The sequence below is a fragment of the Saccopteryx bilineata genome, chromosome 4 (genome assembly GCF_036850765.1).
Source record: "Saccopteryx bilineata isolate mSacBil1 chromosome 4, mSacBil1_pri_phased_curated, whole genome shotgun sequence".
NCBI lineage: Eukaryota > Metazoa > Chordata > Mammalia > Chiroptera > Emballonuridae > Saccopteryx > Saccopteryx bilineata.
In genome coordinates, this window is record NC_089493.1 from 227,008,134 (window position 1) to 227,024,552 (window position 16,419).

Below are 16,419 nucleotides of genomic sequence, written 5' to 3' on the forward strand. Positions count from 1 at the left end.
TTTTATGGACTTGTTCTTTATAACACACTTCCTCACCTGTGTCTTAGGTGTCTTTCAATCCTCTCTAGACCCCTCATAATTCCCAAATCATTGTCCTGGGATTTGTAAAAGTGTAAAAACTCAAACCACATTGGCACCTTAGGTGGACAGGAAAGATCGCTAGATTCCTTATATTTCAGTGGAAGTCCAGAAGACCATTCCTGCCACCCACCCACCCCCATGTAAACACACTTGGAAGAACCCTCAAAGATAATTTATGGAGAAGGAGTGCACGTGTAGCTGCTGCTGGATGGCTAGAGAAAGTGATGGAAAGGGGGCAGGGAATCGTACTGTGCCTGTACTGACGCGCGGAGTGAGTATAATCTGCGTGCGTCCGCTGCCTTCCTGCCCCGGCGACAGCGACAGCGACGGCTGGCACGATCGCCAACCGAGAATTCGTGGTGCCGCGGGTGGGCAAAGGCAACGGGGCAGCCTGAAGGGCGGCGCGGAGGGTGGCGCTGGTAATGTGAAAAGTGTCTTTGTGTAGGACTTGGTGGGGTGAAGGGGTGGTGAGAGAATCCTGAGCCGGTACTTGGAGGCTGGGGTTCTGGAACGCCGTTACTCGCCACTCTCTAGCCGCGCTGGAAAGATCCGGGTAGTGCCGGCAGGTGGCGGTATGGTGCTGGAGGGATGGGGTGGAGTCTCCTAGATTTGGTCTTTGCCACTGGAAGGGAGAGAAAGCAGGATGGAATTGAAGGGTTTGCCTCCCCGCCCCCTCCCCTAGGTGGCAGAGGGTTCGCGCTCGCTGGAAGGATACAGCCCCTCGCCTCCCGTCGTGTTGCGGAGTGGGGAGAGCGGCCTCCAAGGCGGCGACTCCCTCCAGCCCCGGAGTACCGCTGCCCCCACCTGGAGCGGAGAGGCGGGCGCCGGGCTGCCCTCCCTCTGCGCCCCAGCCGCGTGGCTTGCGGCTTATTTTCCCAGCTGGCAAGCGTCGCGCTGCAGACAAGGGAATGCCTGTGGTGAGTTGTTTATTTTGTTGAAGTTTGCGGTGGGCCAGGGGGACATGGGGGGCAAGCGGCAGGCAACGGCAGGGACTGTTTTGTTTAGGTCTCAGTCCACCTGTGTGGTATAAATCTGCCAGCCTCTGGACGGCAGGGGGCCAGGGTGAGAAAACCCCAGCTGCTCCAAAAGGCCCCCTCTTTGCCACTTGCAGATCTAGAACCACGTCTAATTCTCCACCAGTAAAGTCTGCTAGATACTAGCTTACACTACCCCCAATGCCCTGAATCAGTGGGGACAGGGCTGGCGCTCCTAAGAGCAGTCAGCAACCACGACCTGGGGACAACTGGCCATGGAATTTCCTCCCCTTGAGGACAGGGGAGCTGGGGTTTCATATGAGGAGCAGGAACTTGTTTTGGCTGCATGTGGCATGAAGTCCGTTCAGGGTCTGCCCAGTACTACAAACAGGGATCCGAGTTGGCCAGAGTTTCCTAGACTTGAGGCTGCAGGGAGGTCGGCGGTTGCATTTGCCTGAAGAAAAGCCTAAATACATTAGCGAGCTGGTAAAGCTTTTAAGGCCTTTTCGGGAATGAGTGGCTGGCTAATGAGAGGTTAATTTTGTTTCGAAGGGAAGGCTGCGCTTGTTTCCTGAGATAAATGGACAGGAAGCGCATTACCTCCGCGCGCTGGCAAGGGGCTCCCAAATGCTTTTTGCACCTGCCGCTTTGAGCAGTACGAGCCGCAGCGGAACCCGCAGGGATCGCCGGGGCCTGCTGTGTATGCTCGGGTGATGATCCTCCCGCACGCCCGGGGCCCTCTCATTCCGGGGGCGCAGCGCTCACGCTGGGCTCTGGGGCTCTTCTCTCACACCCAGGTCCTGCGTGTTCCGGAGCTCGGCGGCCCCCTGATCCCGCCAAGCCCCCTCCAGGAGCGGAAAGGTTAAGAATGATGTAAGTACAATCCAGGAGCTGCTTGCATCTAGGCTGTCCGACTCCCGGACTATTTCAGCCCGTTTTTCGTACACTGTGCACTGGAGAGCGACGGGGGAGCTCTTACTTAGAATGGGTTGCACAAATCGCAACCCCAGCACAGATTTCTGGGTCCTCTGTCCTAGTTGATCTGTTAAACAGATAGAGACCCTCGTATTATAATTCTGGAAATGAAAATGTATTGAGGGGACAGGAAAAGAAACCGCATCTTGTTTAGAATCCATAAATGTTGGCATGTGTTTATTCTATCCATTGCACATTCATACCATTGCTTTGCTGAGTCCTCTAATTGTACTGTTCTGGCCTCATCTTTCTTCTTGAAAACAAAGATGAAAGGAGAAAGAGTACAAGTAGCAAGAAACAGCGTGTATGTAGGTTGTACAAGCTGTCACTTCACGATATTTTTTTCTTATTAAAATGCAATAACTTTTATAAGTCATCGATTTTATGTTTGTGTCCCAGCTCCTCCTCAGCTTTCTTTGTGGAGTCTTAAAATCCTGCTTAACTTGCAGCATAGGAGCTGGAGGAGTGGATGATCTATAAACGACCATTCACCACACTCTTGCTTCCAAGCAGATTCAGGATCTTGCTAGCAGTCCGAATTTACCTAGCAAGTGTGTCAACTGACCTAAAATCTTGAAAATAGGAACCAACTTGTGCTTTAATTGTGAAAATTAACATTTTCCTTTAGCCAACTGAACACTTATGCAGCAATAAAAAGTGAATTGTTAGGCTTATAAATCTTGAGCTTGTCAAATTTTACAACAGAGGAGCAATAAAGCTCCTTTGAAGAAATGAAGTTTTTCCTCTAGAGCAGTTCCATTTCACACCAGGATTCGCAGTGACTGGAGGGCGCCCTCTATTGATAAGAAAATAGAGAGCACCCGTGTACCTAACAGGATGGGGGAGGGGTGTGGGGAGAAGACGAGGAAGGAAAAAAATCAAAGAAAGTCACGGAAAACACAAACTAAACTGAATGCTATCCTTATACCTTGCTTGTGTGTTTTTAAGTATGTTCAATTAAATGGGACGGTTCTTTCATAGCGGTGGAATTAAATCGGGTTAAAGAAAAAGAAGCATTTTACTTTTGGTCTTTGTTAGCAGAATACTTTGAAAAAGTTCACATTTGATTACTTTTAAAAGACGTTTACCAATAGTTCATTAACTTTATTTCATTGATAATATGTCGTAATTGCAAGAGAGTAAATTTTTGGTCCACAGTATTATCCAAAAATCTATCTGATAACCCCCTCAAAAAAGTCATTTCTCCAGGCAACGCTGTAGCTATTATTAAGCATATTATGGATGTATGCAAGGCTTGGAACATATGGGCAGTGGAAGGTGTGTTTACCAAATCATAGTATGTGATAAGTAATGAAAAGTTACAGTAAAAATATAGGCATCCTTCATTAGGGATCTAGTGGTTTGTAAAATCTATAGTGTTTCTATTAAGTAAAATGGAGTGATAGAAGATTTGCCCTCAATTATCCTGGTCCATTGATTAGCACATTGTAACATGTGGAATATTTACGTGCCGTGGTTGATAACGAAATTCCTAATTAGAGATTCTGAGTAATGTAGCGAGTAGAGTTGCCTATTGCGATTTGGATATACTATAAGTGAATTTAAAATGGTAACGTTGAGCTATTTGAGGAGCGGCAAAGGCGAGGGCAGTCTGAAGTGGCTCCCAGCCTTTGAGGCCATTTTAGAGATTAGATACCGCTTCACACCTACTGATAACAAATTAGAACCTATTATCAACCTTTTTTCTGACAATTAGTTTTTCCCCTTGTTTTTTGGATCCATCCAATCACAAAAGTAGAAACTGACCAGTCATTGAAAAGCCTCTGAGCAACAACAAATCATGGCATAATTACTCTACACTGCGTTAAAAGCTGACTATCCTCATTAATCTAATTACACTGTAACCGAACACGCTGAAGTTCTCCCACTCTCAGACCCCTCCTGGCTGCTTTCAGGAAGGGAAATGTCAAAGAACAAGAACGCCAGAGCCTCGCACAGTTGCCTTTGAATTCCGCCGGGAGCTGGCAAGTTCCTTCCCAGCCCATCTGATCTGCTCCGGACCACATTCTGAATCCCAGTCTGATTCCCAAAGTGGCTGGACACTAGCTTTACCAAACGTCCGCGATAAATTCTGCAGATGTGATGGGACTTGCCGCAGGGTAAAAGCCCGGCTTCCTCCAAAGAGCCGGAGACCAAGCTGGAGGTGGAAGGACAGAGTGGGGTGATAACAAAAAGTAAACAAAAAAGACTTGGATGAAAAGTTGAACCCATAAACATTAATTCAAGGGAAGGCCAACGGCCAGTTCCTTTCTAACGCCGGCCAGAGACCGTGGCCATCGCCTGTTTCTGTTTGGCTCAAGGAAACAGTAAATCGCGGGTGGATGGGAGAAAAGAGAGCAAGAGAGAGGCTGGGCTCCGGCGCTGCAGACAGGACCTGCAGCAGGCAGACACGGAACTCGAATTACACTGAACACGCAGAGGGGGCAGGAGGCAGAAGAAGGCGCGGGGGGGGGGGGGGGGGGGGCGCGGGCATTTTGGGCCCTGCGAGTGACGGGTTGAGCCCAGCGGACTCACGCTCACAGCCAATGGAGCGGGAGGGCGGGGGGTGGGGACAACGCGGATTGGCGGGCGAAGGGCGGGCGGGGCGGCAGTGCGGAGCTGAGATTGACTGACCCGGAGGCCGCTGTGCAAATATCCGGGCGGCGGGCCGCTGCTCGGTACAGCTGGGTCCACGCCCGCAGAACCCACGCTGGCCGGGGCCAGGGCGCCCGCGCGCTTGGGGCAGGAGTCGGCACTCGCTCACAGTCTTTGTGTCTTCTCTCCCTCCCTCTCTCTTCCGCTCGCCGCCTCCGGCCACTGCGATGCCGCCTCACCCCGTTGCCGTCGCTGCCGGCTCGCTCCGCCCGCGGCACGCTGCTCGCTGCGGCGGTGGCGGCGGCCCATCTCCGATGCGGGCCTGAAGGAGGAAGAAGAGGAAGCGAGGCGCGTCCCCCGGCCCATGCCGCAGCCACGGCCCCGGACCCGCCACGGCGCCCGCGCCGCCGCCCTCGCCGGAGCCCACGAGACCTGCATGGACGGGCATGGGCTTGAGAGCAGCACTTTCCTGCGCCGACGCCTCCGCCACCGTCTCCGGGGCTGAGCAGCGCCGCCGCCCCCGGCTCTGCCCGCCTCCCCTGGCACTGCTGTTGCTGCTGCTGCTCAGCCTCGGGCTGCTCCACGCAGGTACGAGGCGCGTGCGCGAAGGGGCCAGCCCAAGGGCCGAGTGCTTTGTTCCCTGACACCCCGGTTCCCAAGGCTCTAACCGGACGGAAGGGCGGTGTGGCTCGACGGGAAAGGTCCCTGGAGCCCTTGACTTGCACCTTAGCCGGGCTCGCGGCGCAGCAGCGGGAACACACCCGCCGACAGTGGGGCGCGCCCAGGACGCGGAAAGGCCTCTTCCCCTCCCTCCCTCTGGCCTTCCCCGCCTTCTGCTCAGACCGTTGATCAATCCTCCTCCCCAACAGCCGCTTATCAAAGATTTAGGGGGGCGGAGATGCAGGGGGCTGCGCGCCCGAGACAAACGTTCCCGGCGCGGTACTGCTCCCCGCATTGGTGTTTACTGAAAGTCAGGCTGAGATCAGGTTTCCGCCGCCGCCGCCGCCTCGGAAGAGAGACAAGGAGCCTTGTGCTGCTGCTCTGGAGTTGGGGGTGGCGGCGAGGCGTAGAAATCGCACCAGATGGAAAGATTTTCACCAGAGTTTGTAAACTAGAAGGTTAATTACGAAGTAACTTAACCTTCCTTTAATTAACCTTCCTTATCCTTAAACAGGAATTTCTTTCGTATTTGCGAAAGCTGTTTTCTAGCTTTCGATCTCTTTGGGAAAACTCGTGCTTTGTGGCTAGCCGCGTGTTCCAGGAGGGGTTGACAGATACTCAACTTTCTGGGTGTCGGTGCTTCCCCTATGGAAGTAGCAAACTGTTCTTAGCGAAGTAAGCCTGAAAATGAACCTTCTAGCCTGTGACACTATTTTGTTGTTTAAAATACTTTCATTAACAGTGTTAAAAGGCAAGTTTACTATCTCAGTAAAGCTGGGAGAGGGTGATCTAGGATGCTTTTTACAAACAAGACCACTTCTAGGAGTTTGTCTAGACAAAGGTGTTTTTTTTTAATCCCAACTTGAAAGATAAATTATCTTTTAGTTTGAGAACTACAGAGTTAGATAAATTTCCTCCCAGATCATTTTGTCCTGTATGTGTATGACAGCAGTCACAATGCTTTGCCTTGGAGAATCCTAAACTTGAATGCCTCCAGATGTGAGGAGTAATTTTCATTTGTCATTCATACCAGTCCGTGCTAAAAATCTGGGAGGTCTTTAATTAATGGGGGGAAAACGTGGCATTTGAGGAGAAGGCTTCATTTACTTTGTGTAACAGCATTGTGATGTGACAGCTGCATTTTAACACTGTCACTTGGGAAAATGTAAACTGGGGTCTTAATAAAGAGCGTACTGGCTAGTTTTAGAATGATTCAGGCTTTCAGTTAGTGACTTAAAGCCTTAGAAAGTTAGTCTGCTTTCGGTTACATGGAGAATTTTTTATGACTTGTGAAAAGATATATTTGGGATTGTTTCGTGTGAATAATGTGTCCATAATGTCCAAGGGTAAATTTCTTGAAATGGAAATTGAACTGCTAGGCAGGAACTGTGTTCCTCTAGACGCCTTGGGTATTGTTTCCCTTAGTTGCCGTGGGGTCCTTGAAGATTTCTTTGCTGGCCCTTGAAAGACCTAAGAAATTGTTTTAAAGGTTTAGAAAATTAAGGTGCCTTAGTTCAAGAACTTGGAATATGAAACTCTTCTCAGTGTCTTAGCGTCCCCTCACTAAAGTCACCAGATTCTTCGCAGAGTTGCTGTGGTGAGGGATTTCTGCAGACTTGTTGGAATGGAGCAGTTAATCTGGTTATAGAGAAGAGGGCTCTTTTTGAGAGATTTCTTTGAAGAGCAATGCTATTGAAATGCAGAAGTTGTTTCCCAGAGTGGGGAGCCTAACAGAGTGCTCTTTGCAGATGGGCTACCATATGTTTTATGCCTGGATCCATATAATTTTCCTTAGAACGCCATATGGCTCCACATTTCACATAATTCAGCCTTAGCATATCTTGCTTCCTTCATTGTAAACTGGTGATTGTGCTGCAAATTCACACGTGTGGTCCTGGCATTGAAAAAACTGTCTTAAATGGTGAAATCTTTAGGTCTGAATCTTTAACAAAAGCTCTAGACCCGAAAATCCTTTAGCACTTTCATCAAGTGGAATGAGAATACTATCACATTGATCATAGATGACCTGACTCAGAAAGATAGAGATCTGTAACTGCAGATTTTGAATTCTGCTTTTGAGAAATAAAGAGTACTTTTATTTGCTTTTTTTTCTCCTAAACAAACCTCTGCACTTCCTGACTGTAGGTCCAATATGGGAGTTACTTGCTTACTCATACACTTCATGGTCTTTCTTCTTGGCTACATCCTTGAGATTGTTTCTGCTCCGCATTGTCTTGGCATTTTGACAGGAGGTTTATTTTACTGCCTGTAACAGGCAAAGTGTGCATTGTCTTTATAAATTCGTGAAACCAGGATATTTCTGGGTGTATAAAGCAAATTAGTCATTCTACAGGAGCCTGCAGTAGGGCTGAAACTGGACTTTTTCTCTCGTTAGCTTTCCTCCCTCCCATCATCTCTACTCCAAAAGGCTGTTAGAAACTTGATCCAAAACGAACCCAGGGAGTTCTGTTTTATGTGATATTTCTCAGAGGGATCAGCACCTATTTGCTACAAATAAAGGAAGGGGGTGAGAGGATAAGGAAGGAACAGAAAAGGAGCTGGAATCTAAATTCTGCTTCTCTTCCCTTCTGAACAATTGCATCTGCATTTCCATACTGTTCTTACTTTTGATATTTTATGACTATTTGAAATAATTATAAGTAAATGTATGTTCAGATAGATTTTATAGACCATAAAAAGAACAAATAGGCACTGCAATTTTAGCGGAAAGTTCTTGTGCTGCCATCTAATTGTAGTCTGAGGGCTGTTTGTTACTAAGTGATTTTGACCCAGTTTTTATTTCCTTGCTTTCTGCTTGCTGTGAATCTGATCTAGAAGGGAAGGAAAATTGAAACAGGAGTTACTTAAGTCCTTTTTTAAGCTATCAAGTACCATTTTGAGAGGAATTTAGATGTCATGTGTGTGAGGGGAAGGAAAATGGATTGGAGGAAAGGCACGATTTCCTGGGCTTTATACCAACTGTGTATGATCAGCCAGGACAAGGCCTTACAATCCCTTTGCCTGACTTTTCCTATCTGTTAAATGGGTTTAATGACTTTGGCAGCTGGGGTGGGGGGTGTTGATTGATTTTATTTTTTTATTCCTACATTTATTATTCTTTTGCTTTTGCTTTTTTGAGTAAAAATAATTGAAAATGACTTGATCTACTTCGTAGAGAGAAATTCTATAAATTTCAGAGCTGCTTTTGTTAACTTTGCAATGAGAAAACATAAAATAGGCCAAACACATGAAGATGTTTTCATGATTAATGTTTTAATTTTCTCTTTTATTCAAGTTCAAGTGAATATCTAATCAAGACTACACACAACATTGTTCCCTTTTTGTAGCTCAAAAGGTGGTCATCTACCCTTTTCTCTCCAGCTAAAGCCAGCTATTTAATTTAGATTTTTTAAAAAGCAGTTTACTACTGAAAAGATTAAAATATCTTCTAAAATTATCTTTATTTAAAAATCATTCTTAATAAGTCTTTATTGGATGAAGTTCTAAATCTTGATATTGTCCTGAAGTTTATTATGCCCATATCTTTAAATAATTACATATTTAATAGTACTCCACTGACTTGACTTTTCTCTCACCTAGAATAGGAATTGTAAGATTTTATGCCTGAAAAAGTTTACAAAGTTCAATTTAGAACAACCTCCTTATATCTCAGATGAAGAACCTTAGACTTGAAGAGATGGTTTAGAGACATATAAAGAATGTGTAACACAAATACATGTTACCTAGATCATGTCTATAAAATTTGATGATAAAGGTTTTTTTCCCTCCAGTAATTCTGGTGTTCCCACTTTATGGAACAGAATAAAAAATGATTTAGTGCACATGACCGGCCTAGTATTGACCATTCTTATGATTTTTGTGCTTTGAGAGGTTCTATAAATTTTTATGTGAGAAGCTAGTGACAAAACATCATTTGAAAACTGACTTTTTAAATATGTAGTAAGGTAGTAATACTTGGTTTTTCATTATTTTCATTACTTTGCTTTAGTCATTAAGTTTATATGAATTGTTGATTTAAGGGAAAAATCATTTATATATACTGTAAGAATTCTGTTGTGTTTTTTAAAAAATATAGTTGGAATCATCTGTGTTACAGCGTGGTTTCAGTGTCATTTTTGGCTTAATGTGCTTTTACAGATGAACTGTTTGGGAGCTGGGACCCTCAGGTGATATATGGTAGGGGAGCAGTAAATGCATAGCGTGGTCAAATTGCCACTTGATTTTTTTAAGAGAACGTTTACACTTTGTAAAAATCAGTCTCTATACAATTTGTTGATAAACATCTGTCAGGAAATACAGAATAACTTAGTGCTTAGATTTTTTTCTTTCTTGCTACTCTTCCTGGTAGCTGTACTGGAATTGGGTAAAGGTGTTTTAACCAATCATGCTATAATTTAGGGGTTTCCCCTACCTGAGTTGTGGAAGCTGTAATTGTGGTTTTGTGCACAGACAGTGCTTTCCAAAGCAAATTACTTATGCAGTTTTCAGAATCAAAACAAAGAGTTCACATCTTTGGCTTGGCCTTAGAGCAAAGAAATCTTTTTCAAAATCCATAAACAATAGCAAAGTTGATAAAATATGTCATTTACCATTTCCTTGTATTATTAGCCTAAGAACACTTCACTAGGCTCATATTCATTTACCATGGCCCATGCTTTAAAGTTTTTAGTTAACTGATTTCATGTACTTTTTTTCCCAGTGGCTTAATTTGTGAAAGACACAGAAGCACAATGCAACCCTGTTTCTGAAGGCCTTCTTAAAATAGGAGTATATGAAATAGAACAAACAGTCCCCAGAGGAGAATGTCATTTTCTCATGTAGCTCAGGAAGTTATGAAGCGTTTAAAAAAATGTGTGGTCTTATCTTCTTTCCCATAGGTGACTGCCAACAACCAGCCCAGTGTCGAATCCAGAAATGTACTACGGACTTTGTGTCCCTGACTTCACACCTGAACTCTGCCATTGACGGCTTTGACTCTGAGTTTTGCAAAGCCCTGCGTGCCTATGCTGGCTGCACCCAGCGAACTTCAAAAGCCTGCCGTGGCAACCTGGTATACCATTCTGCTGTGTTGGGTATCAGTGACCTCATGAGCCAGAGGAACTGTTCCAAGGATGGCCCCACATCCTCTACCAACCCTGAAATAACTCATGACCCTTGTAACTATCACAGCCATGCAGGAGCCAGAGAACACAGAGGAGAGGACCCGAACCCTCCTAATTACCTTTTTTGTGGCTTGTTCGGAGATCCTCACCTTAGAACTTTCAAGGATCACTTCCAGACATGCAAAGTGGAAGGGGCCTGGCCACTCATAGATAATAATTATCTTTCAGTTCAAGTGACGAATGTGCCCGTGGTCCCTGGATCCAGTGCTACTGCTACAAATAAGGCAAGAATACTCTTTTTCTTCTTATACCTTTCAAGTATCTTTTCAAACAACTTTGGAAGTGTGATACAAAAGACCTAGTTTAAAAGGAGCTTTGCTCGGTCTTCTTGGCAAGCAATATTAACAGAGTGGATGAAGGATTAAATGGAAATTAGTAAGGAATTTCTTGGTGGAATTTAGGGCTTATAAAAAATGTGGGTGTAAATTTAAATAGTGCATATGTGTTTGCCTCTTGAGGAAATCCTTGATTCAGATTTATCAGATGACTGATTGCTGTAGGAGTCCCAAAGGCAGGAAGCTGTGAAGCCTGAGGGCAGCCACCCATGCGGAAGCTTGCATTACTGGAAATTTGGAAGCTATAGTAAGAGGTAATGACTAAAAGTCCGCTTCCCCATGGCAAACGTTAAAGTCTTTTAGTTACTATCCTTGTGATGACCAAGGGTATTAGAATTGGATATTGCAGAGCAGTGATGTGTAACCCCCAAGTAATCTCAGGATGACAATTTTAGTGAGAAACTGAGGAGAAAACTGATAAAACTAAATGACCATGCCTGGCTGCCAGTGTCTGGTTTTTTGGTTGGTTGGTTGATTTTAAAGAAACTAATACTGAATACTCTAAGCCAACATTAAGGAACCAGTGTCTTCATGCAGTGATTTTCAACCTTTTTCATCTCTGGTACATGTAAACTAATTACTAAAATTCTGTGGCATGTAAAAAAATATAGTATATTTTTTGCCAATCTGACCTATAATTTTGATTCATTCACACCAGACAGTTGTTGTGTTGGATGTTGTCTTTTTTTTTTTTTTTTTTTTTTTACAATCTAAGGGAAAACAGGTCAGCGCCCCTGACTAAGTAGTCAGGTATTCCATGTTTTAAAAATTCTTGCAGCACACCTGTTGCAAATCGTTGTCCTTAGTGCAAGTGGGTGGACAAAGAGCTGTGAACTGGGTTTGCAACTGCCATTCAGCACTAACTTTATCATTAGTAAATAAAAGGTCAAAAGGGTTTTCTGCAATAATAGTGTCCCAAGTAACCAGCTTCTTCCCTGTCTCCAACAATCACAAAATCACATGCAGAGACTGTCTGATCTTGTTTAGTTTCCTTTGTTTATTTTATCTATTCATTAGCTGATTTAGATTAAAATGTAATTGACAGCCTGATCATGCGGTGGTGCAGTGGATTAGAGCATAGGGCTAGGATGCGGAGGACCCAGGTTCGAGACCCCGAGGTCACCAGCTTGAGTGCGAGCTCACCTGGTTTGAGCAAAGCTCACCAGTTTGGACACAAGGTCGCTGGCTTGAGCAAAGGGGTTACTTGGTCTGCTGTTGCCCCCTGGTCAAGGCACATATGAGAAAGCAATCAATGAACAACTAAGGTGTCGCAACAAAAAACTGATGATTGATGCTTCTCATCTCTCTTCGTTCCTGTCTGTCCCTATCTGTCCCTATCTCTCCCTCTCTCTGACTCTCTGTTTAAAAAAATATGTGTGTGTGTGTGTGTGTATAAAATTGACAAGGATTAAGTTTTTGTAACACTTTGTTCTTTTGATTCCAGGCCACCCTCCCTTGACCCCAAATGCATGTGGCATATTTTTTAAGTAAATTTAAATTATTTTACTTGGCATTTTATGGTGGAGAGAGTTTTACACACCTCTGGAGATAACTCGAGATACCTGGGCTGTCACAAATCTAAGATTTTAAGTCATTGCTCTGAACAAAGATTATTACAGTGGTGTAAACATCTTAGGGGAACTCAAAAATGTTTACTCTTGAACCCCAGGACAAGCCCAAGGTGGCCTTTCCAAATCTGCCATCTCAAATAAACTTTTCTTTTTCTGGTTTGTGTAAGTATGCAAGTCATTTTTCTGTCTATATATTAAAATATGCATTTGCTACATTATGATGTAAAGTTATATAATTATGAAGTTTTAAGACAAACTGTGGCCATAAATCCATCATTGCCACAGAGTCAGGTCACAGATCCTGAGATGAATCTTTGGGAAAACATAACACTGGAAATCTAAGAAGACAGTTCCATTGGGAAGGGAAAATATCATCTTCGATTATGCAAATAATTGAGGTTTTAGAGGGGTAGCCTTCAAACAGTACTATCAAGATTTTAAGTGCTGTGTGCATGGGAGAGTGTTGGTTCAATGGAGCGGTTGACACTCAAGTATTTTATTTATGTAGATCATTCCATATGAGTGTGGTTGAGTATCATAGATCTTAGCAAATAAATAAATAAAAGGTACAACTTTGTTTTCTCTCTGTCAGGAATCAAAGGTTTTACTTACTCCAGAAAGGGAGGGTGGGGTTCTTGCCTTCTAACATAAATTCAAGCCAGTGATGAGAATGCGTGGTCTTTAATTGCACTGTTGGAAAGTATTTCCCAACATCTGGTGACCATGCTGTTCAACAACAAATTACTCTATGGCTTCCCGACCTCTAGTAGTTGGGTTTTTCCTTTTCGTTGTAATTCTCTGCAGAGCCCTAAGAAGCACCTGGAAGGTTGCTGTGGAAGCTCTGTCTCCCTGCTGGTATGACCTGTGCTGATGAAACCAAGGAAAGGCCTAAAATTTTGCAGTGCAATTTCCTTTTACCTACCCAGGGCCAAAAGAAAACCTTTTAAAAATTCTAAGCAATGAAAAAATGATGGTAATAAAAATAAAAACAATATGAGGCAAAAGTACTTAAGAAGTAAGTTCAAACAAAAATCTGATATTTTCCCCCTTGATGTCTATGTAACACTTTAAAAAAATCTTTCAGAAGACCTTTTTGTACGAACCCCAGCTTTACTGAAACCCTAGACACACATACATAGACCAGCTATTGGCTAAGCTAGCACTGCACATTGCAGATACTGTATCACCCTGTGATAAGCATCTCTAATGACCCATGTGCTCAGAGTCAATAGCTTTAAGACTGACCAGTGGTACTGATGAGGCTGGCCAGCTGCAGTACTGAAATTGAGCTTAAACGTTTGTTTATTTCTCTGCCTTCAGCACTGAAGTAAAGCACTAGCTTGGGTGTTGGGTCATTGAGGTCCCTAAAACAATTTGTCCTGGGGACCAGGCTTCTTGAGCAGGTCACCCTCAAGTTTATCTTTGTGAGCACTACCTAACCCTAAGTGGGTACTTACCTTTCCCTCATTACAAAATACAAAACTTGAGGGGGAAAACATCTAAACCAGTGGTCCCCAACCGGTCCGCGGGCCATTTGGTACCAATCCGCAGAGAAAGAATAAATAACTTACATTATTTTCGTTTTATTTATACTTAAGTCTGGACGATGTTTTATTTTTAAAAAATGACCAGATTCACTCTGTTACATTCGTCTAAGACTCACTCTTGATGCTTGTCTCGGTCACCTGATACATTTATCCGTCCCACCCTAAAGGCCGGTCCGTGAAAATATATATTTTCTGACATTAAACCGGTCCATGGCCCAAAAAAGGTTGGGGACCACTGATGTAAACAACAAAATGAAAGAAAAGTGAAGTCATCTGTACTCAAAGGGCCATTTATTACCTAAGTCTTTTCCTGTCCCACACACAGGCAGTGAGTTCAGGGCCGCTAGGCCTGCTGTGCTTGGACAGAGTGGCCCATCTCCCTTTCTCTGCTTCCGCTGCTGCCTCCCTGGGAAATGCAGGCTGGCTCTCCATTTGTCATGGGAGTGCCTGTGTGCTTTCTCAGAGCCTCCAGTTTTTTGTGCCCTCTGCCAGCCTGTTAGGCTCCTTCTCTTCGGAGTAATCTGTGTGGTTAGCCACTTTGCCAGGTAGGTGTGTTCTGAGGCCAGGGCTGGCTTTTCATCTCTGCGGCCCAGGGGCTGCAGGGGTTTCTGGCACACCTACACACCCGGGCTGAGATCCACATCAGCTCTGAGCCATCTTCCCCACCTTTGGCTGTGAGAGGCGCTTCAGACCTGCAGGCTCTCGGGTAGAGAGACAGAGGACAAGCTTAGAACCGGCAGAGTTGGCTACCTGGAAAAGAAAAGCAGTTTTTGTTTGGGAAGAGGAGGTAGCTCAAACTAGGCCCCAGAGAGGACACAACTCAGTAGCTCTCGTGGGCCTCACAAATAAATAAACCAGGTCACATGTGGCGATGCTTGACCTCTGTGCCGTCTTTTCCACATTCTCTCTGCCAGCCCCGTCTCAGCTCCTGGGTACTTATTTCTGTATCTATGATCTCAGCTTAAGAGGGCTCAACAAAGATTGGTTTGTGCCATGATTACAGAAAGTGATTTTGATATAAATTATTTTATGAAAGGGTTCTATACTTTGTAAATATGCTGTATTCCTAATAGCATATATTAAAATCACCTGTTTCTAAAGTTCGTTTAAAATTTTCCTTTTCCAAAAAATTTTAGGAATGCACTTATTACACACCTAAGCAATGGCAATATTTTTAAACTATTTTCTATAAGTAATTTGCATACCTTTGCTCTACTTGTCCTTGTATTTTAATGTAGTCATGTCCTTTCCCATCAGTACAGCTTTCATATTGTATCCTTAAATCTCAGTGAGACAGAATGGCGGGAATAGCAGATTCTCTGCTCCATATGAGCGAAGGTGGTTTATCGTAAGGCAGTTCCTGTTTGGGGAAGAGTTGTGTTGTTTTTGCTTGATCAAGCCCCTGACTGTTGGCCAGGTGTATGGACACTCGGAGGTGCCTCATGTTCTTGCTGCTGCCATGGGCCACCAGCTCCTGGTCATCCCATGGGCTGTAGCACTCAGCTATCCAATACATGGGGAAAAGGCTCTACCCATCAGGTATCTATATGTATTTAAAAGTTCATAATTATCCCTAATTCTTAAACTGTAGCTACTTCCTGGAAATACCTGAAAAACTTCACTGGATGATGATACTGGAAATGTAGGAAGACTTAGTTCGTTTGGTTCATCAAACAGTAAACTCAAGCTGCTCCCCTGTTTGCGTGTAGGGTCCTAGAGCTTGTGTTGGGTTCTCCCTCTCTCCCTCATGCCTCTTAGCGTGTAGCTATTGTTCTACAACAGGATGTAGGCATGTAAACCTGTGTTGTGGGTCATCCTGTCGGTTACAAAATCAGAGACAGACATGCCTGCATTGCAAAGGCTTTCAACTGTCATTTTAAGCATATCTCGGGATCAAGATTTAGAAATCTGTCCTCTTGACCCCAGGCCTAGGGCATAGTTTTTGTAGCCAAGTTTTTGTAACCCATTATGTTTTTGTGTCTTTGTGGAGACAATGTGTGCTACCCTGTGAACTAAGAAAGATGCTCCATCCTCCCATTGACAGGATTGTGTTTTGAATATTTGGATACTGTCCTTGCATGCAGTGTTGTAGAGGGGACACATGGCATTTTCTTGGGTAATAGAGAGCCTTTTCAGAGAGCACAACTGCTTTGCAGCTACAATGTAACCAGTCTTTAAATCTGAGATCACCCTTTTTTTGTTATGACTTATCTTTCCACAGGTACAGTAATTCTTGGCATCTCTGTAAGAGTTGCTCCTTGTCATGATCCTGCTTGTTTTGCAGAAATTACCGAAAGAAAGTTACAAGACCCGTTGAGGTATATTGGGGAACAGGTGGGAAAGAAGTTTGCAATTTGTAGCTCCCTGCTCAACTGTATAATCTCTCTGATAAAGTGTATGATTAATTTTGTGCTGCATTTCAACCAGCAAGCAGGTTGAAGGACCTAATGTGTGGGGGAAATACAGAGATGAAGGCAGTATCTGCCTCACTCTAAATG

At 44.3% G+C, this 16,419-nt stretch overlaps 1 protein-coding gene across 2 annotated transcripts in view; it reads left to right on the plus strand.

The window, feature by feature from the left end:
* The first annotated feature begins 723 nt into the window (after positions 1–723).
* Positions 724–16,419, plus strand: part of RGMB (repulsive guidance molecule BMP co-receptor b) — a 28,908-nt gene continuing 13,212 nt past the window's right edge. Inside the window, exons 1-4 of one of the 2 annotated variants that reach the window (XM_066273888.1) lie at positions 851–998; positions 1,853–1,928; positions 4,954–5,213; positions 10,184–10,692. In XM_066273888.1, coding sequence (XP_066129985.1) covers positions 1,924–1,928; positions 4,954–5,213; positions 10,184–10,692 — 774 coding nt within the window. In that variant the 5' untranslated portion in view covers positions 851–998; positions 1,853–1,923. Of the gene's footprint in view, positions 999–1,852; positions 1,929–4,953; positions 5,214–10,183; positions 10,693–16,419 lie in introns of both variants that reach the window. The other variant, XM_066273889.1, reaches the window with a different exon arrangement.